At 40.1% G+C, this 22,841-nt stretch overlaps 1 protein-coding gene across 5 annotated transcripts in view; it reads right to left on the bottom strand.

Moving 5' to 3' along the window:
- The window catches only part of baiap3 (BAI1 associated protein 3), a 139,163-nt gene that overhangs the window by 34,814 nt on the left and 81,508 nt on the right, over positions 1-22,841 (bottom strand). For all 5 annotated transcript variants that reach the window (XR_012401186.1, XR_012401184.1, XR_012401185.1 and 2 more), the window contains exons 6-16: positions 15,856-15,915; positions 13,304-13,370; positions 8,998-9,211; positions 7,989-8,033; positions 7,812-7,889; positions 7,589-7,694; positions 7,381-7,488; positions 3,905-3,997; positions 3,707-3,810; positions 2,946-3,063; positions 546-670 (exon numbers count right to left, since the gene is read on the bottom strand). Coding sequence is in view for 2 of the 5 variants with exons in the window: in XM_003198157.7 (XP_003198205.2) it covers positions 546-670; positions 2,946-3,063; positions 3,707-3,810; positions 3,905-3,997; positions 7,381-7,488; positions 7,589-7,694; positions 7,812-7,889; positions 7,989-8,033; positions 8,998-9,211; positions 13,304-13,370; positions 15,856-15,915 (1,118 nt within the window). In the remaining 3 variants the exon portion in view is untranslated. The remainder of the gene's footprint in view (positions 1-545; positions 671-2,945; positions 3,064-3,706; positions 3,811-3,904; positions 3,998-7,380; positions 7,489-7,588; positions 7,695-7,811; positions 7,890-7,988; positions 8,034-8,997; positions 9,212-13,303; positions 13,371-15,855; positions 15,916-22,841) is intronic.

The raw sequence follows: 22,841 nt of genomic DNA, 5'->3' as shown, positions 1-22,841 counted from the left end.
CCTTCACCTAGGCCCTTGAAACAGAGTGTGAAGGTGAAGGGCTTCAAAATTTACCCCTTAGAAATTGGACAGCACTACAGCATGTTATCATATGTCATTGCGATCTCTAGCTTCATATGAGATTGGCGATCAAGACTACAAGGTAGAATTGGGATTGGGCCATAGAGTCTGTACAGTATAGAAAGCATTACACTTATGGAAAGTGTGTGTGTGTGTGTGTGTGTGTGTGTGTGTGTGTGTGTGTGTGTGTGTGTGTGTGTGTGTGTGTGTGTGTGTGTGTGTGTGTGTGTGTGTGTGTGTGTGTGTGTGTGTGTGTGAATTAGATTTGGTAATTTACAGACACTTGTAAAAGGGCATGGGTATGACCAAGGTATTTTAATACTGAGTTAGGTTTATGAGGACTTGTGTCCTTGTAATTCAAAACAAAACAAAAAATCATAGTTAATTTTTTACATTTAAGATTTGCTACAGGTTTTCCATGAGGGTTAGGTTTAGGTGTGTGTGTGTGTGAGTGTGTGTGTGTGGGTGTGTGTGTGAGAGTTTACCTCAGCATAAGCTCACAGCGTATGATTGCAGCAGAATTGTTGCAGGGGAATACTTGACGCATACTCTTCATTTGAGACAGGCAGTAATCACAGTAAAGTCTGAAGCTTTCAGCCAAGAGACCCTCCTGCACTCAGAAACACATAATTACAGACTGGACCCAGATGAAAGGAATTAGCTCCAAACTAGGCTTTGGGGGGGAATTCACCAAGAATTAATTACACCAACTTACAGCGACGTTTATTTGCACACGCCGTGCTGTTTTAAGCACTCAATTCGCTAAAGAAATTATGTCATAAATTAGCGCCAATTGCAATCTGCAACTCTTAAGTTCTAAGTGCATGTTTGTTTAAAAGAATTTCTTGAGAAAAAGATTGGCAGTCGTACTGAATAAAGTGGACATGAAATGTACATTCACCCTATGTATTTCATAACTTAATGACGTCATCCATTTATTGTGCTTTTTATAAGCCTGTACTTTTAAATGACAATGTTCTGTTGGGTGGAACTTTCTCGCAATATACTCCAGTGTACTTTCAGATCTGCCATCCTAATCTCAGATAAATGTAACTGTTTAATTATGTGAATCGCATATGTTTGTACGAAAGTTATTTCATTTTTTAAAAATTTGATTTGTATCTTATTTGTACAAAAATTCACATACTGTACATACAAATTCAATACAGATTCATACATATTAGCTCCTTATTAAATAAACAAATATCTATCCAATCAACAAACAATACTTGTACCTAATATTTCAGGCAGATGTTTGTTAGATAATAGTCACAAAAAAAAAAACAAAAAAAAAAAGGGTTAGGTTGCAATTTTATATAACTATAAAAGTGTGCCTGATCGAAATAGATTTAGGCTGTGTTTACACTGCAGATCTTGATGATCAATTCCGATATTGTGACTGTATCCAATTTTTTTGTTGATCAGCTTACATCATCTTTTGAAAGTGAATCGTATCCGATTGTCTGCATTTACACTTCACACGGCAAAGGCGGAATGACCAGGGGAAAAAAAAGAGCAGGCGCTGACTGACAGCAGATAATAAAAGAGCACCCTTTTCTCCTTTCCTGTGCTAAATCTGTTTGCAGTGTTTCATTTTTTTTATTCTTTTTGACAAGTTGTTACTGTAGTTTATGACAGAAAAGTTTTTATTTGGTCATCTTCTTTTAATCTAGGCCTTTTTAAACGAGTAGGCATCATGTCTATGACGTGATTTATGCAGGTGAAGTATGCAATAGTTTTATATTAGTTTTGATTGGTTAAAATGATGTGGCAGATATTGCCCTTTCTCGCTCACTTTCTTTCTCTCTCGTTTACATGCATATTGTGCTACATGACAATATAAAAGCTTTTTTAGTCCTCGTGTATGAGATTTAAGGATTTCTGAAGTCTGTTCTGAAATGAAAGCATCAGAGTTAATGTCATTCGCTATGGTTTTTAATGACCCATGTCTCCCATTGACAGATGAATATCCGATCTACCTAATTTTGATCTAATCCTTCTCAGAGGATTGTTCTAAATGATCACCCTTTTGCAATGCACTATGGAAATGTTCTATTGTTCTTTCTTTTTTAACGTAATAAACAGTCATTTTAATTGAGACTTTTTTTGAGACTGTTTAACTTAAATCTTACAACTTTTGTAAAATCTTATATATTCCACATAATATTTTTTTTCCCCCACTGGAATGTATATGCATTTGACTATAAATCACAATTGGATAGAATTTCATTGTTTATAATAATAAATAAATAAATTACTGACATAGAAAAAAAACTATATGTTTTGAGTTTATTCATTTTTCTTTGGTTTAGTTCCTTATTTATGAGGGGATGCCACAGCAGAATTAACTGCTAAATATTCTGCCTTATCTTTTATGCAGTGGTGGCCCTCCAGCCACAACCCAGAACTGGGAAACACCCATACACTCTAGCATTCACATACATTACGGCCAATTTATTTCATCCAATTCACCTATAGCGCATGTCTTTGGACTGTGGGGAAAATCAGAGCACCTGGTTCTTGCTAACTGAGCCACCATGCTGCCCTGTTATAAGTTTAATAATTCCATGAAGAAATAATGTCAAATAGGTTAGCAGTAGCTCTAAATAAAACTCAATGTTCCAATCTAAATAACCAATCCTATGACTGAAAAACATGTTATAAAATCTCAAAATTCTCCAAAGGCCTCGCATTATTTTGCATTATTTTTTAAAGGAAATTAATGTTACAAAAACTACTTACATTTTCCAGAAAACACTTATTAAAAAACCTGAAGTGTGTTGAATTCACCCCAATCTATAAAGCCCCTCAGAGCACTAAGCCCCAGACTGATCTCCAGTCTCTGCCCAGACATTCGGGGTCAGTGAGCTGTTGTAAAGACGCACCAGCTCTCCTTGCACAGCCGTATCCTCCCACTCGGCCTCCACGGTTTTCAGCAGCCTGAGGAGCAGCGCGTAGCTCATTCTCTGAGAGCGGTGGTGGCTGCTGTAACACTGCCAACGGCTGCAAACACATGCAGAAAACATCCGGTTTGCACACTAGTGTCAGTCTCACTGTTGGCAGGCATGTGGAACTGAAGCATGCAGAGACTATCAGTATGGGTCTTGGTGTTATTAGCGTTTGCTGTTTTCATGCTGTTGTGCTCATCCTGTCAATGAACATGCAGTAAACAGACAAGCAGTGTTGGGGCAAGTAACACAAGTAATGTGATCAGATTACTTTTTTCTCCAAGAAATTAGATAAAGTAATGCATTACAGTACGTTGTAAATTCCACAAAAATACTGAAGTTGCTTTTCAAAAAAGTAACCTAAGATACTTTGTTTTCCCTTTTAAAAATTAACAGACTTCCGGTTCCTGTGTTAAAGAGAATTCAAAGGTAAGTGTGTTGTGTTTATGTGTAAATATGATACTTACTGTCATTCTAGCTTAATTTACTCTACTTAGCAGCCAAAATAACAGATTCAGTATCTTTTAAAATGAATAAAAACTGTGAAATACAAACTCTTTACTCGCAATATTCATTGATGCAGCCCAATGTTGACCGGGGGGTGTGGTGGTGGGGGGGGGGGGGGGGGGGGGGGTCAACTTTCCCCAACACTGCAGATGGGCTTTGATTTTACTACAGGTGTGAAGATTAATACTTACATGATGGCCTGCTGAAGTGGGGAGAGGTCAGCCTGCACTGCATGATGGGACAGCACTGTCCATGCAGCCGCACACACTTGGCCATTCCAGTTGTAAGGCTCCTTCTGCAAGAAAATTTGTACTTTTAATTATAAACAACTCAGCGCTTAATGATACTGTGTGGTAACTGAAAGTATATTAAAATATAAAAAGTGCAACCTGAATTTGATTATGCTCATAGTCCAATATCTGACTCAGCATCTTCTTGTGAATGGTCACATTGGAGGCCATTTTACTCATTGCTGTGTCTCTCTATTGAGCAGAAGGAAGAGGAATTAATATGTACTGTATTATAAAGAGGAATGTTAACTGCAAAGGAATGAACCTCATAACTTTGACTTTCTAAACCCATTTAGTGAAGCGTTCAAAGAACCATCAAATGTATAGTCAGGAAGATTTTTGATATATATATATTTTTTTTAATTATTAATGTATTATAGAGTTTTGAAAACGTCTCTTATGCTAATTGAGACAGCATTTATCGGATTTATTTTTTTTAAATATTACGTAATTATAAATGTAATTTGTTACATGTTCATTCAAAATTCCTCCCAACATGCTGATTAGATGTTCTTATCCAGTACTATCATGTTGAAAATAGCTGTGGTGCTTTTTTTTTTTGTATTATACATAAAAGTGATGCTTTCATCAAGATTCTTTGATGATTACATTTTTAAAAATGCATTTATTTGAAAAGAAACTATTTCATTACAATATTAAAACATAAAAAAAAAACATCTACGGTCACTTTTGATTATTTAAATGCCTTGCTACTGGAAAGAAATATTTATAAAACAAATAAAAAACTCTTACTGATCCCAAACAATCGAATACTATTGTAGCCGCTTTTGTTCATTTAAATTGTGATCTGCAGTTCTGAGCATGGATAAACATTGAATAAATCATGTTTCACAGTAAAGACTCTGAATTATGCAGATGAATGAATTAATACATTTTAATTAGAACGTTTGCCTAAATATGAAAATAAGCATTTAGCAAAAGGCCGTGTAAGAACGGATTTTAACTACAGCAGTTCAAACTGTAGATCTGCCGAAGGACTTAAAAGTTATCAGTATAATCGTCACCTTAGTATTATAAGCTTCTATCTGACTTTTTTTTTTCTTCAAAATTTAGTTATTGATATATTCTTATTAAATGACAATTTATTTACATTATGGGATTTTTTTTTTTTTTTTTTTGCATAAGTTGTTTATATTTTAAGACTTTTTATAAAAATAAAAATCAAATGTTACATGCATAATGTTTGATATGGAATGCAAACACTTTAAAGCTCATTATTTCAAAATCATTCAGAACGCAGATAAAACCTTATAATTCCAAGGTGACGTAATGCTAAAAAACATCTAGTCAAACCATCCTTCTGCAATCTTAAACCAAAAACAGAAATAAGAACAGTTATAATAGCTAAAATGTGGGGGAGTGTTGCTATTATGTGATTGTATTGTATTGCAATATGGAGCAATCAAGTGTTGACGTTAAATCAAAAGTAATTCTCAAAATACTTGAAAATGAAAAGATTTAATGACAATAATTGTCTATGGTTACAACTGAATTAGTTACAAAATAACAGTAAAATAATAAAACATGAAATGATAAAAACATTCGATATTAATTGTGCCCAGCTTAAAATTAAGTTACCTGAGAGAGAGGGAGAAAGCGAGACAGGGGGAGGGAGAGAAAGACAACATGCGTAGGCCCCTATGAGAGGTGTGATCCTTGTTGATTAATAACAAGTCAATGGTTACTGCCACTTTTAAAGTAAATAACTCATAATATTCTACAAAAAAGACTTGTGAGACAGGATAAATGTAATAATGCTGTACATAATGTTCAGTTTCCTGCACAGATCAGTTGTTTCACTTCATAACACCACAATGTGTCAAATATATTAATCTTGCTTTTGCCTGTGTGTGTTTTCATGACTCCCAAAGTGCTGGCTGATGTTGAATTGCATTCTTTGAATATCCATAAACCATTCAAATAGTATTGTAGCCACTTTTGTTTATTTAAATTGTGACCTGCATTTCTGAGCATGGGTAAACATTGAATAAAACATGTTTCACCGTAAATATTCTGAACTATGCAAAGATGAATGAAACATTTAAATGGGGATGTTTGCCTAAATATGAAAATCAGCATTTAATTAAAGGCCTTCACTGTTTTTTATTTTTTTATTTTTTTCAGAGATGATTTTTTATCTGAAACTATGATCCTTGTTGATCAATAATAAGTCAATGGTTACCACCATTTTTAAAGTAAATAACTAATAATATACCGCAAAAAAGACTTGCGAGACAAGATTAAATGTTATAATGTTGTAAATAATATTCAGTTTCTTGCACAGACCAATCATTTCACTTCATAACACAACTATGTGTCTGTAGCAGCCACAAATAAATCAATTTTGCTTTTACTTGGGTGTATTTTTTATGACTCCCAAAGTGCTGGTTGATGTTGAATTGCATTCTTTGAATATCCATGAAATTTTCAGGTAGTATTGTAGCTGCTTTTGTTCATTTAAAGTGTGATCAGTATTTCTGAGCATGGATAAACATTGAATAAAATATGTTTCACGGTAAAGACTCTCAACTATGCTAAGATGAATGAATACATTTTAAGAGGAATGTTTGCCTAAATATGAAAATTTGTTTTTAATCAAAAACCTTCACAGATTTTCTTTCAGAGATTATTATAATCTAAAACTGTAAACCTTATTGATTAATAAAAAGGCAATGGTTACCACCATTTTAAAGAAAATAGCTAATAATATACCTCAAAAGAAAAAAAAAACTGTGAGACAGGATAATTGTAATAATGTTGTAAATAATGTTCAGTTTATTGCACAGATCAGTTGTTTCACTTCATAACACCACAATGTGTCAAATATATCAATCTTGCTTTTGCTTGTGTGTGTTTTTATTACTCCCAAAGTGCTGGCTGATGTTGAATAAATTTTTTTTGAATGTTCATGAAATTTTCAGTTAGTATTGTAGCTGCTTTTGTTCATTTAAAGTGTGATCTGTATATCTGAGCATGGATAAACATTGAATAAAACATGTTTCACAGCAAAGACTCTAAACTATGCAAAGATGAATGAATACATTTTAATGGGAATGTTTCCCTAAATATGAAAATTATCTCTTAATCAAAGACCTTAATTGTTTTTCTTTTCAGAGATGATTATAATCTGAAACTGTGATTATCGTTGATTAATAATAAGTCAGTGGTTACTGCCATTTTCAAAATAAATAACTAATAATATACCACAAAATCCAAATGCCTATTACTTGATTAAGTGTAATAATGTTGTAAATAATGTTCAGTTTCTTGCACAGACCAATCATCTCACCAGAATGTATCTGTAGCAGCCACAAATATATCATGTTTGCTTTTGCCTGTGTATGTTTTCATGACTCCCAAAGAGCTGGTTGATGTTGAATTGCACTCTATGAATAAACATGAACCACAATTTTAACTAACAATCGTCTTTAATGTTCAACCGAAGAGAAAACGTGTCCTAAATATGTCCTGGGGATGAATAAATGAACAGCAGATTTTCATATTTGCATGAAATATCCCCTTAATGAGAGCTGGTCTCGGATGAACAGCAGTACCTGGGTTGTGAAGAGGCGCAGAATCAGATGACATTCTCCCTGAACTTTAGAGGCACTGGATCTGGGCTCCAACTTAAACCATTTATCATAGCCAACCACCGGGATCTCCTGGAAAAAGACAGAAAGAGGTGCAAAAGTAGGTTTAGTGACAAACTTCATGAGTTGCCTTGCTGTTGTAGGATCTTAATCGTGCAGAATAACAGCTCACATTCAACGGGATGTTGATGCAACCCAGGAAATCATCAGCATTCTCCTCGCTCCCTGATGCAGTGGCTCCGTTAGCCCTCACAGATTTGGCAATTTGCTTGAAATATCTAACATTATGATGGAACAGTTTCAGTCATGCATTCGGCGTGCATTTGCAGAAAATGTGTCAGATGCATCTCAGTCTCATTAGCTTTAAGACAACAGACGGCCGTTGTTTGATCTACCTGCCCATTCCTCTGAATCCACTGATTTCATTCAGCTTCTTACAGGCCTCCGCAACTGAAACATCGTCATCGTGATCCCTGGGGTGGAAAATAACAAGCAAAACAACTTGCTGGTTAGAAAAACAGAGATGACTGTTCCAGCTCTGAAAGGCGGTTGTTGATGTTGATTGGTCTTACCATATGTCCAGATGGAGGAGGTCATTGTGAACATCATCGATGTCACTGTGGAAAACAAACACATTTGAAAGTGGTTATTATATATAGTTGAAGTCAAAACTATTAGCCCTCCTGTGATTTATTCTTTTTCAAATATTTCCCAAATGATGTTCAACAGAGTCAGGAATTTTTCACAGTATTTTCAATAATATTTTTTCGGTCCCACTTTATATTAAGTGTCCTTAACTACTATATACTTGCATCAAAAATAAATACATCGTACTTACTGTGATCATAAAGTATTTGAGAACACTTGTGGTGCTCGGGAGTTGGGATAGAGGTAGGGTTATGGACAGGTTTAGTGGTATGGGTAGGTTTAAGGGTGTGTTGAGGTGTAAGGGATGGTCAACAGTGTATTTACAAATGTAATTACGTAAGTTAATTACATATGTAATTACATACAAGTATTTAATCAAGCATAAGTACATAGTAAATACATGTATTTACACAATTAATACAATGTAAATAATTATTAATTTCTATGTAAGTACATATTAGTTAAGGACACAATATAAAGGGACCATTTTTTCTTCTGAAGAAAGTCTTATTTATTTTATTTCGGCTAGAATAAAAGAAGTTTTGATTTTTTTGTATTTGTATTTTAAGGTCAATATCATTAACCCTTTTAAACAATATTTTTATTGACTATCTTCAGAACAAACCATTCTTATACAGTGACTTGCCCTAACTTGTCTAGTTAACCTAATTGACAAAGTTAAGCCTTTAAACTGCATTTGAATAAAGGTATTATTAAAAAAAAGATCTAGTCAAATATTATTTACTGTCATCATGGCAAAGATAAAATAAATCAGTTATTAGAAATGAGTTATTATAACTATTAAGTTTAGAAATGTGTTGAAAAAATCTTCTCTCCGTTAAACCGAAATTGGGGAAAAAATATACATGGGAGGTTAATAATTTTAAGATAATCTAATAAAATCCTGTTAGATTTTAACAGTGTAATACTCACAAAACAAAGTGCTCGTTCCACACTGGGTTAAGTGTCTCTGGTTTGACTTCGGTCACCTGGATGTCCCGTCCTGCCAGAACCTCCTTAACGCTGGAGCGCTTCTCTAACTTTTCCCGTCTCTTACGGAAACTGAACTTCCTCTCTTTCTTCTCCTCTGTGTCTTTGGGTGATTGTCCCAGGAGGATTCCCAGCATGCAATAGGGGTCACTGTACCCTACATAGCACCCATAGGTAAACATTTATATACTTATAAAGCTTGTTAAATGCAAGTGATGTGTCTACTTTTTTATGTTCCATTGCCATTTAGCGTAGCAGATGACATACATATTAGGATAATCAAAATAATGGGAAAAAAAAACTATTTTAAATAATTTCATGCTGATAAATGGGTAAAACTTGGTTAGCAGTAATACATAACAACAAACAAGTGATTAATTTTGTCTCTAATATTTTAGTTATACATTTTTGGCTCTTTATTTGCAGATTAAGGGCCTGATTTTCTGAACAGGGCAAATTAGCAATAAATTTAAATCCCATAAATGCACTAATGTGAGTGAACGGCACAGATATACTGATGACTAATCTATTTCAGAGCAAAACTGACCTAAAACATAATTCAGTTGGAGTTGTTTTAGGAATTTAAGACAGCTTGTCAAAGCTAATATTTCAGAAATATTCAATTTGGCTGCTAAACTCGAAACACCATTATAGACCAATTGTAATTTAAAAGAGTTTATCAGCCAAAGTGAACTTTTAACAATGCGATAAGTACAGTAGGTGTGGCTCTGTGGCTCCACCTTCTTTGAATTTGTACTTTCCTGAGCACAAATGTCTCTGTTCAGTCTGTTCCCAGCAGGCACATGACATTAACATGACGTCAGATTGATATTGTACCCCAACGTCGTGGGGACGTTGCATTTTGGTGGAAATGAAAATCCAATTGTCAGACATTGTTGGTTTTTGGTCACTTTCCAAGGCAACCTAAAAACAACCAAATATCACCGTCTAATGATGTTAAAGCTTGACCTTGTGTGGAAATACCACTAGGACATCTATCAGACATTGCCATTCCTGATGAATAAATGTCAGTATTTCAAGCAAATATGAACATCATCTGACGTCATTTGACATCAAAATAACATTGTTGCGCTTGAACGCTGGCTAGGCACTGATTTGTGGTCACCTGATGTCACAACCTAAATCTAACCTAATATTAACATCTTATGACATTGTGTGCCTGCTGGGTTGAGGTTAAATTTTGAATAAAATATACACAAGCTGCTTTATAGTAGAAATTGAAGTGAAATTCTATTCGAAAACAAGATAGATATTGATTTTAAATGTAAAAATGTAAAGCTGCTTTTCTTTAAATTAATCGGCTAAATAAAGGACTTTGTAAATAAACATGACTTGACTTGATTACAGAGCAATTCTGCAAACATATTCTCACTATGATCAGATGCTAACTCTTCTCACTGTTTATTTTGTTGTTGATGGGAAAATTCATCACACATATTTAAATATTCATAAATCCCTCTCAGCATTGTCAAGATAGCAAAATTGCTCAGGTGTTTTGAACTTCTTTTTACCCCTAAACGAAAATGAAAATAACTTTGCTCTGAATATATTGGGTTCTCAATGTTCTGAGGATGATCTCTAGACAAAGTACAAATTAAAGAACAAAGAAGCAGCAGCTCATTTACATAATAATGATCTACCAAAACCAGCCCAAACTGAAAATAAAATGCTCAGAAACATACGAGAAAATTCTCTGTATTCCGCTACCTACATGAGCATGTCAGCTAATTTAAATAGTTCATCCAATAATAATAATAATAATAATAATAATAATTTAATAGTTCATAATCATAATAGTTTCTTTCTTCTGTTGAACACAAAAGAGATATTTAGAAAAGTGCTGTAGTACTATAGAAAGTACTATAGAAAGTCAGAGGGTCCCAGCAACCAGCTTTCTACTAAATATCATATTTTTGTTCAACAGAAAAAAAGAAGCTAATAAAGGTCTAACACCACATGAGGTTGAGTAAATGATGAGGTAATTTTAATGTTTGGGTTTGAAGTAAACTAGATTAAGCCCAAAATGGGTTGAGACATTTGGGGTCATTAACTCTTATGTGCTGTTGGGGATGTTTTCATCCACTCTGGGGTGATTTTGTGTCTTAATTTGGCCACATATTTCTCTGTGTTTCAGCAAATGGAATGATTTTTGTTGACAAATCTTACTTTGACACATCAATTTAAAATCAAAAAATCTAAATTGACTTTCCTTTTACTATGTTTGTGGCTGTTTTTGCCCAATTGACTTTCATGATAATACAATTTTTTTGATTGCAAATTCATGACACCAAATAATCATGCATTCTTGATCCTCTAGTAAACATAGTAAGTGTATTTATGCACGCACACTATGGGCCTTATCATACACTTGGAGCATTGTTGGCGCCCAGCTATTTTGATGGATTGTGTCACTGACCAACTGAAAGCTGCTTCAAAGTCCAGTGTAGAGCATATTAGTTATGTGCCTGTGCGGGTCCAAATGCTAACACATTGCTTAGTACACACAGGATGTACAGTAAAACACAAATATCTTTACAAGTGAAAAATAATTAAAGGATTAAAATGTTACAAAAATTATTTTCTACAAACACCACTACCTCCATGCCTTCTTCAGTTCAGGGGGGCTTTATATCATTTTATTCTTGACAATTTGCATTTTATTCATTTACTTTTTGGCTTAGTCTCTTTATTTATCTGGGGTCGCCACAGCGGAATGAACCACCAACTTATCTAGCATATGTTTTATGCAGCGGATGCCTCTTTAGGCATGGGAAAAACATGAAAACTCCATACAGTAATCCCAGCTGACCCATCTGAGGCTTAAACCAGCGACCTTCTTGCTGTGAGGCGATTGTGCTACCTGCTGCGCCAATGTGACGCCCTACAACTAGCGTTTGTATAATGTTATGATCATTAGCAGTATTGCTTATCATATGCATATTCATATTTTCTTTATAAATTTTATTAAATCTTTTTCAAGATTTGTCCACCTATCAGGTTTTAGAGACGTATGCATCACCATATGGGGCATAAGAATAGGACGTGCGTCCAACTCCACACTTCGCTATTGTTGTTTATTTATTCGTTTGCTGGAAATTAAAACAAATTTAAAAATAGTTTTGAAACAAATCATTGCACTTAATAAAAAACAAAATAAAATATGTAGGCTAATGGCTGTCTTTAGTGGAGTGCGTACAACACCGTTTCCTTATCCACAAAAGTAAGGGAGTAAAGCATAAAAGTAAAGTAAAGAGAAAGTAAAGAGACCGAATGGGGGAGGCTCGTTCTTTATTCTTGCACTGCAGATGGTCTGTTTAACTGTTTTCAGTAAATAGCAAATACGCCATGACGCAACACAACTGACTTGAAGGTAATAGGGGATGAGACTTTGATTGGTTTAATGCATGTTATGCTTAAAACACATCCATAACTCATTATAAGAATAATCACAACCCAGTTAGACCATGCACTGGGGCACAGAGCGTATGTTCCCGTTCTTAAAATAGCAAAAGTGGATTTGTACATGCCCTTAATGCTATTGCGCCATGTGCTTTAGACTTTGTGTCTAGATTGTTAAAATAGAGCCCTTAAATTTTGTGTTTTCCATAGAACATAAAAAAGTCAGAAACGTTTCTGCATAGGCCTATCTAAAGGATTGACGCTGCAAACTGATGATCAGTAAACAGAAAAATTATAAGTTTTACCTTTTCCCAAAGGGGTAAAACACGAACAATCAAGAATGCATTATTATTTGGTGTTATGGCTTTGCAATGAAAAATTGTGGTTATTATGGGACTCAATGGGGCAAAAACAGCCACAAACATCCGCAATGAAAAGGTAGTCAATTTAAACAGAACATATTCCTATAACCTAATTACAAAAAAACATAGTAAATTATAAAGTAAATTACTTAAAAAAGTATGCATGAAATAGAAAATAAAATGATGCATCAAATCCCAAAAGGTCTTCTTTTGTAACTGTCCTGGTGTAAGCTGTTAGAAAACCTGACCATATGTTTACAGCAATTTATATAAATATGCTCTTTAAAGATTTTCGTAAGAGTATATCTGTTATGTCTGTATCTGAATGTTTTGTCTTGATCTTTTTCTGTGTTGTTTTTTGTTTATAAAAACTCCAAAACAAAAGTTAATGCCCTAGACTACATCAAAAGGACCCGCTATGAGAAGCAAAACACACATATAATTCATGGAAGGTAGAAAGATCTTACCATTGGCGTCTTTCGCCATGAGATTTTTGCCTTTCATTACAGAGACCCTGAGAGAAAAGCTGGCTTTCTACAAAAGAGAGGTTCAGGCATGGATTAGAAGGCAGCACTGCAGTTATACAAGCTGAACATGTTTCATTTGCTGCTCGACATGGTGGCGGCACCTCGAGTGAGCGCACAGTAAAGTAAATGCAAGCATGCCGTGCTGCAGCGCAGAGGCTTGTCGAGAGCAAAGAAATCAATAGAGGTTTCCTTTTTTTCAGATGTTAGATGTGAGTATATTATGTATGACACAGGCAGTGGGAGACTGTTGTTCAAATGAAGGCTCGGATCATTGTGATGAACATTCAAATTGCACAACATTTATTTTATTTTTTTTTTCATTTCAAAGATCTTTTAGGAGGCTCTTCTTTTTCACAAATGACATTTCAAAGTTTCTTTAGGCCTGCCAAAGATGAAACTTGTTTAAATAGTTTCCTTCATTGATTCTACAATGGTCTGATAAGAGAGGATCTTATATAAATATCAATATTTTCCCATGGATGAATAATTCTGTAGTCTAATATGAAAGTAAAAGAAAAGATGGAATCTTTCCAAAATGTAATGAAAGCCAAGACTTTAATATGTATAACAAATAATAAAAATAGGGTAAAAATGCAGTTTTAGTTTTCAGAATTTCATAGTTAAAAATAGAGTAAAAACCTTTAAATAAAAAAAAAAACTACTATATGTCATTAATTTATAGTGTAAATACAGCAAAGTTATATTAAAATTAGGGATGTCCAGATCTGATCATGTGATCAGAAATCAGGCCCGATCACGCGGTTTCTGACTCAATCAGAATCGTACATTACCTCTTAATCAGGACTCAAATACACATACAGTTGAAGTAAGAACTAGCCCTCCTTTGAATTTCTTTTTTCTTTTTCAAATATTTCCCAAATTATGTTTAACAGAGCAAAGAAACTTACAAAGAAAGAAAAGATAAAAAGTTGTATTTGTTTTTTTTTCCAGCTAGACTAAAAGCTGTTTTTAATTTTATAAACATTTTAAGGTCAAAATGATTTGCCCTTTTAAACTATGTTTTTTTTTTGAGAGAGAGAGAGACTACACAACAAACCATCATTATACAATAACTTGCCTAATTACTCTAACCTGCCAAGTTAACCTAATTAACCAAGTTAAGCCTTTACATGTCACTTCAAGCTGTATAGAAGTGTCTTGTAAAGTGTCTTATATCTAGTAAAATATTATGTACTGTCATCATGACAAAAATAAATTAAATCAGATGATAGAAATAAGTTATTAAAACTATTATGTTTGGAAATGTGTTTAAAAAATTTCTCCTTCCTTTTAAACAGAAATTAGGAAAAAAATTAACTAGGGGGCTAATAATCCCCGGGGGGAAACTGTGAGATATGTATGTATATATATATATATATATATATATATATATATATATATATATATATATATATATATATATATATATATATATATATATATATATATATTCTGTTGCAGTGAAGTCCAAATGTGAAAAATTTATGTTATTTATTACTTGATTGTTCAAGCTACTGTCCCTCATAGAAGCGCTCTGTTTGTTAACAGAGTTGTTGAATCTTAAAATAACGTTAATTACATTAAAAATAAGGAACATCCTAGATCTGTTTCTTCACTCTTCTTTATTCTTTTTTTTTTCATGTATTATAGAAACATCAGATTGGGTTTTAGTATTGGTAGATACTTAAAATCAAATGACTCAGACTCGAGGGCAAAAAAACCTGATCAGGACATCCCTAATTTTAAATCTTCACACTGTAGCTTTGTTACAAAGAAAAAAACCCAACCTAAAGCAGGTGATGATAAGAAAGTCATAATGCACCAATGATCATCACAATCAGCATTTCCACGCGCTAAAAAATATAGAAACATGCTAAAATATACACGGTGCTCAGTCTCATTCACACAAATAAAAACCATCAGGGTAACATACAACACCAAATAAATACAATAAACATTATTTATCAGAGTTAGATCTGACATTAAACTCGAATGCACATAACTGATGAAAAAAAAAATTAAAAAAAAAATAATAATTCTGGAAAAGTTCATTTAATTATTCACTGTATATATTATTTAATAACTTACCAGGTTGCATTTTTTGGTAACACTTTAGTTTGTTACAATGTATGTTATTAACTACTGACTTATTGCATATTATTAGTATATTAACTGTTGATTAGTAGTTATAAATTATGACGTTATTCTGCATCCCTAACCCTACCCAAAACCTTAACCTAGCTTCTACCTTATTAACTAATAATAAACAGCTAATTAGTAGTTTATTAAGCAAGCAGTGTTAGTTAATGATGTGTTAATATCATGAATTGTGACTTGAACTAAAGTCTTTAAACTTAAACTTAAAGTCCACTTAAAGTCCAAACTTTCACAGTTTTTTTCCCATTAAAATCAATGTGTTGTTTAAACATTACATGCTGTGTTGTCAGAACAGATTTGCAATGCATCAGGTATAACTCAAGGGAGAGACTTACCTTGGATTCTCTGACTCTCTGGAGGATGATTTCATGCTCTTCCTGACCCATATCAAAGACCTGAGCAAGAGAGGGATGAGAAAAAAAATAAATAATAACATTTGGCTTTGGAATATGTAAAGCACTCAAAAAAAAAGCATTTGTTGTTTGTTCATACTACTTATTTGAATTGAGTTGAAAGAACACATTTCTTGAGTTTTTTGGTGGGTGCAACTTTATTGTTCCCCTTCGGTTGGGGAACTTCAGTGCCATGAATGGGAGGATTCGGATCAGAAGCCGCTTATCTGGAGAGTATTGAACGGGCCAATGAATGAAATTAATTGGCAGCGTAAGCTTGCGCAGGTGTGCGACATCTGCAATTATCTCAGCATATAAGCACACCTGAAGCCAGCAGACGCCATCCTTTTCGCTTCAGATCCTTTCTGAGTGAGTCGATGAGGGTTCCTCTTGCTGATCAGCACTTCAGAGCGAACGAGTGTGTCTCCCGGTCCAGAGTGGGTCTTCGCGGTGGCAGACGGTCGAGCTGGGTTACTCCCTTGCCTGCGGTTCTTTGGGTCCGGTCCTCCAGAGCGGTGCGTATAGTTGCAACTTTCCTAAAAGAGCAACACAGTCGTGCAGCACGTCCTTTTCAGGATGGCGCTCCGACTGTGCGTTTCTGGATGCGGGGGTTTCCTGTCTCCGGATGATGGACACGATCACTGCATTGCATGTTTGGGGGTCCAGCATGTTAATGCGGTGCTCGCGGGCGGTTCATGTCGTCATTGCGATGCCATGACCGTTGCACAGCTAAGATCGCGGCTAACTTTCGCAAGAGAGCGAGCCACCCCAGTTGCCTCCTGCTCTAAAAAAGCAGCGGGCGCTCGGGCAGATCTGAGGGTTTCAGCGGGAGCTAATCCGCCGCCCACGGGCTCGCGGACCTCTCGCTCCTCACGGCGCTCCATCCAAGCTTCGGGTGGTGAGAGTGATCCGTCTAACCAGATGGTAGCTCTCACACTCGCTGACACCGGAGATCAGATGTCCTCCGCGGCATCGGAGGGTGGGCTTTCACTGTCCGACGAAGATCCGGACCCGCTCGCCCCCTCCGGGCAGGTGAGCGCTGTCAAATCGGATCCTGAAGCGGACATGTTAGCCGTGCTTTCCCGGGCTGCTTCGGCCGTGGGGTTGGAGATGGTTTATCCCCCAGCTCCGCGGCCGGACCGACTAGATGGGTGCTACGTAGAGGACCAGAAGGCGAAGCCTTCGAAGCCTCTCGTCCCCTTCTTCCCGGAAGTGCACAGTAGGCTCACGCAGTCCTGGAGGGCACCTTTCTCTGCCCATGCTGCGAGTGCCTCCGCCCTCACCGCCCTTGACGGCGGAGCTGCCAGGGGGTATGAGGCGATCCCGTCAGTGGAGCGCGCTATCGCGGTCAATCTTTGTCCGCGCGGCGCCTCTACGTGGCGGGGTTTGCCCCGCCTCCCGTCCAAAGCCTGTAGGTTGTCTGCCTCCCTCGGAGCCAGAGCTTATAAGGCTGCGGGCCAGGCTGCTTCTGCTTTGCACGCGATGGCCACCTACCAGCGCTACCAAGCGCAGGCGCTGGCCGAGCTGCACGAGGGCGGGTCCAACCCAAGCTTATTACATGAGCTGCGCACCGCGACCGACTATGCTCTTCGGACTACTAAGTCCGCCGCGTGTGCGCTGGGGAGGACGATGTCCACACTTGTGGTTCAGGAACGCCACCTCTGGCTAAACCTGGCCGATATGCGCGACGTTGACAAAGTTCGCTTTCTTGACTCGCCCATATCCCAGGCTGGCCTGTTCGGCGACACCGTCCGCCGGGCGCGGCGTTCACCTCGAAAGCAGGCAGCCCCTCCTGCCCAGGGCGCCGTTAAGTCCGGTAAACGGACCGCGAAGCGTCCCTGAGACAGGCCATCCAGAGAAGAGGAAACTTGCTCTTTCCCCGCTGGAGGGCGGGGCCCCGATAACAACGGTACTTTTCAGTGCCACCAAAACATCAGTAAAAGAGCACTTTTTCCCTTCCCCGGATGTGACTGCACGAGTTCTGCCAGTCCGGGACGCGCTGCCTTCCGGCTCGCAGACTCTACGTGCTTCGCCAGTGGCTCACGAGCGCTGGGGGGACGGTCTCCCTTTCCTCAGCCCTCCAGCCCCCTCTCCGGAGTCAGGGTGCGGAGCCAGAGCGAATCGCTCTCCTCCAGCTCTTCCGCGGGACCCTCGTGCTTCCCGGATCAGCACACCCACTCCGCGCTGCCCCACCGCTGGTACGTCAGCGATTGTAGCGATGACTCCATTAGCGAGGGCTCTGCCTGCCTGGTTAGCGCGGGCCAGCCCCTCGCGGTGGCTCATACGCACAATCAGACTCGGTTACGCGATTCAGTTCGCGAAACGGCCCCCCAAGTTTACGGGCGTGTATTTCTCCAGGGTCAACCCCCTGTCCGCCCCTGTCTTGCGAGAGGAGATTGCTGCCCTCCTGGCGAAGGGTGCAATCGAGCCGGTTCCTCCAGCCGAGATGGAGAGTGGGTTTTACAGCCCATACTTCATCGTACCCAAAAAGAGCGGTGGGTCACGGCCAATCCTAGATCTGCGCGTTTTGAACCGCTGTCTGCACAAGCTGCCGTTCAGAATGCTCACGCAGAGGCGCATTCTCCAATGCGTTCGTCCTCGGGATTGGTTTGCAGCCATAGACCTGAAGGACGCGTATTTCCATGTCTCCATTCTTCCACGCCACCGCCAATTTCTGCGGTTTGCGTTCGAGGGTCGAGCGTGGCAGTACAAGGTCCTCCCCTTCGGGCTCTCTCTGTCTCCGCGGGTCTTCACCAAACTCGCGGAGGGTGCCCTAGCGCCCCTTCGGCTCGCGGGCATTCGCATACTCAATTATCTCGACGACTGGCTGATTTTAGCCCACTCGCGGGAGCAATTGATTATGCACAGGGACAAGGTGCTTCGGCATCTCCGCCTACTGGGGCTTCAGGTCAACCGAGAAAAGAGCAAACTCGCCCCCGTGCAGAGGATTTCTTTTCTCGGGATGGAGCTGGACTCGATCACCATGGTAGCGCACCTCTCCGAGGAACGCGCTCGCCTGTTGCTGAACTGTCTGAGGGAGCTCGACAGCAAACTAGTGGTCCCACTGAAGTTCTTTCAGAGGCTCCTGGGGCATATGGCATCCGCAGCCGCCGTCACGCCGCTCGGGTTGCTCCATATGAGACCACTTCAGCAATGGCACGCGGGCACACACCGGGTCTCGGTTACTGCGCTGTGTCGCCGCGCCCTCAGCCCTTGGAACGACCCCTCGTTCCTACAGGCCGGTGTGCCTCTAGGACAGGCGTCCAGCCATGTTGTTGTTTCAACAGACGCTTCCAACACGGGTTGGGGGGCCGTGTGTCGCGGGCATGCGGCTGCGGGCCTCTGGAAGGGTGCCCAGCTGCATTGGCATATCAATCGCCTAGAGCTGTTGGCAGTGTTCCTCGCTCTCCACCGCTTTTTACCGGTGCTGGAGCGGCAACACGTGCTGGTCAGGACGGACAGTATGGCGGCGGCGGCGTATATCAACCGCATGGGGGGTATGCGCTCTCGCCGCACGTCTCAGCTCGCCCGCCGTCTGCTCCTCTGGAGTCACCCGCGGCTGAAATCGCTGCGCGCCATTCACGTCCCAGGCACGCTCAATCGTGCAGCCGATGCGCTCTCACGACAGCTGTTACGCCCTGGAGAATGGAGACTCCACCCCGAGTCTGTTCAGCTGATATGGGCGCGATTCGGGGAGGCCCAGATCGATCTGTTTGCTTCCCCCGAGAACGCTCACTGCCAGTTGTTTTTTTCCCTGACCGAGGGCTCTCTCGGCACGGATGCACTGGCCCACAGCTGGCCTCGGGGCATGCGCAAGTATGCGTTTCCCCCAGTGAGCCTGCTCGCGCAGTTTCTGTGCAAGGTCAGGGAGGACGAGGAACAGGTTCTGCTAGTTGCGCCCCTTTGGCCCAACCAGACCTGGATATCAGAGCTCTCACTCCTCGCGATGGCCCTCCCCTGGCGGATCCCTTTGAGAGAGGACCTACTCTCTCAGGGACAGGGCACCATCTGGCACCCTCGCCCCGATCTTTGGAACCTCCACGTGTGGTCCCTAGACGCGAGGAAGACTTAGGTAACCTACCGACTGCGGTGGTTAATACCATCACTCAGGCTAGAGCCCCCTCCACGAGGCGCGCCTACGCCCTGAAGTGGAGTCTATTCACTGAATGGTGCGTCTCTCGCAGAGAAGACCCCCGAAATTGCCAGATTAGTGTTGTGCTCTCTTTCCTTTAAGAGAAGTTGGACAGCAGGCTGTCGCCCTCCACTCTCAAGGTTTACGTGGCCGCCATCTCCGCTTATCATAGCGCGGTAGCTGGCGGCACCGTGGGAAAGCATAACCTGGTCATCCAGTTCCTTAGGGGTGCTAGGCGAATTAATCCATCTCGCCCCCCTCTCATGCCCTCTTGGGATCTCGCCCTCGTTCTCACGAGTCTGCGATCCGATCCCTTTGAGCCACTCGAATCAGTATCTCTAAGATTTCTGTCCCTGAAGACAGCTCTGCTGGTTGCGTTGGCCTCCATCAAGAGGGTCGGGGACCTGGAGGCATTTTCGGTCAGTGACTCGTGCCTGGAATTCGGGCCGGATTACTCTCACGTCATCCTGAGACCCCGCCCCGGTTATGTGCCCAAGGTTCCTACCACCCCCTTTAGAGATCAGGTAGTGAACCTGCAAGCGCTGCCCCCGGAGGAGGCAGACCCAGCCCTTTCTTTAATTTGTCCAGTTCGCGCTCTGCGCATTTATGTGGACCGTACTCAGAATTTTAGATCATCTGAGCAGCTCTTTGTCTGTTATGGCGGTCGGCAGCAGGGAAGTGCCGTATCAAAACAAAGATTATCCCACTGGATTGTGGATGCCATTTCACTCGCTTATTCGAGTCGAGGTCAGCCGTGTCCCCCGGGAGTTCGTGCACACTCCACTCGGAGCGTTGCATCCTCTTGGGCGCGTGCACGCGGCGCCTCTCTAACAGACATCTGTAGAGCTGCGGGCTGGGCGACACCCAACACATTTGCAAGGTTTTACAATCTGCGAGTGGAGCCGGTTTCCTCAAGGGTATTAGGTAACCCTTTGGTGATTGAGGAGACAACTCGGTAGGGTGTTGAAACACGCTTGCGGCGCCATTCTCCCTAACACGGAGGTATGTGCGCCTTTTTTATCTGTCAGTAAAGTTCCCCGTCAGGTGAGCCCTGCAGATTCCTCCGTGGCCCCCAGCACTGACTCAGCGGAGGAGTCACTTGCTGGCCCACTACGTTGTAGGTCTGCCCGCTGGTCAGCCCGCGTTTTGGGTATAGGTGCCTGCTATGCGTGATCCCCACTAGGCGATCCCATATGCTTATTCCGCCACGGTTAAGTCCCCCCCCTGGGTGGACCCGTGTCTTCCCTCTCCGCTAACCACTCTTTTGCTATGCGTACTCCCCCTTTTTAGGGCTAGTCCATAGGTAAATTCTGCCATCTATCCCCCCCTTGGGTAACGAATGGCCTCCGCAGCGTCCTCCCTATCGGGATTGCACGCTTCCCAACGTACTGTCGTATTTCCTAGAATTATCTAGATGCTCACGACTTCCCAAAAAATATATCTAAATCCGTAAAACTTCTGTTGAAGTAGGATAAATTAGGGCCAGGGACACGTTGGAGGACCGCGCCCCCCATGATGTGGGTGCGTCACGCTTGCTTGACTATCTCCTCATCGGGGGTGTTGGTAAGGTGCAGTCATTATGGCGCTTTCCATATTCTCCCATTCATGGCACTGAAGTTCCCCAACCGAAGGGGAACGTTCGAGGTTACAGAAGTAACCCTTCGTTCCCCGAGGAGGGGAACGGAAGTGCCATATTCCGTCGCCATAATGACTGTCCCTTAGCTGTTTGAAAGTCTCTTCAGCTTAAAAGGATGGCGTCTGCTGGCTTCAGGTGTGCTTATATGCTGAGATAATTGCAGATGTCGCACACCTGCGCAAGCTTACGCTGCCAATTAATTTCATTCATTGGCCCGTTCAATACTCTCCAGATAAGCGGCTTCTGATCCGAATCCTCCCATTCATGGCACTTCCGTTCCCCTCCTCGGGGAACGAAGGGTTACTTCTGTAACCTCGAACGTTCTACGTTCAATCTCTATTTAAATGTATAAAAACTAATGCTAACTTAATTCACACATAGATTGTGTGGAATCCAGCAGTGTTTTTATGAAAATGGGTGTAGAAATGTAATACTTTGCAACATTACACTATTTTCACAGAATAGCCTATAAAGCAGTGGCATAAAAACTCTCAAAAACACATAGGTGAGTTAAAGACTGTATTTATGAGAACTTTAGTTGAAAGACATGTGACTTGGGACACTGTTCACACCTGGTATTAAGGTGTGTTTTCATCTATTTGATCACAAGGGGGCAGATAACGACTTTCTCTGATCTTTTAATCTAAGGCTACATTTAAATGTCAACCATTTAGACAAAAACTTTTTCCTTTGCATTTGAAAGATTCTGGTGTAAAAAGTTGCAGGCTTACACTGTTAGTAAACAATATACCTGTAAGGAAGTGTCAATGTGCCACTGGCGACTTGGCGGTTAATGTATGTCCATGTATAATTTGTTATGTATGATGTGTTTCTGTTTTTGGTTATGTGAACTTAATCCACATTTTGTTTATGAGGCACTAGTAATTACCTAAGAAACAACAAAACTAGCACATATTTCATCATTGTTGTGTGTTTGTTCATGTTTGCCTTTAATCTATACTCCCCTAAAAACATAATATGTACAGGGTTGGCATGATCTTTTTAAAAAGACTTTAGCTTTTTGGTGTTTCCACAAACATAACAGTGACAGCGTTTTCAAAAACGTCCACTTTGTAACCTGTTTTAAGCTTTATGTTTTGTAAGTCACAAAAACGCTGATGCAGAAAACGCATCAAGATTTGACTGTGTTTTGCTGAAAAG

This window comes from Danio rerio, chromosome 3 (genome assembly GCF_049306965.1).
Source record: "Danio rerio strain Tuebingen ecotype United States chromosome 3, GRCz12tu, whole genome shotgun sequence".
Lineage (NCBI taxonomy): Eukaryota > Metazoa > Chordata > Actinopteri > Cypriniformes > Danionidae > Danio > Danio rerio.
Note: the sequence above shows the minus strand (reverse complement) of the source record. Positions and strands in the feature narration are given on the sequence as shown.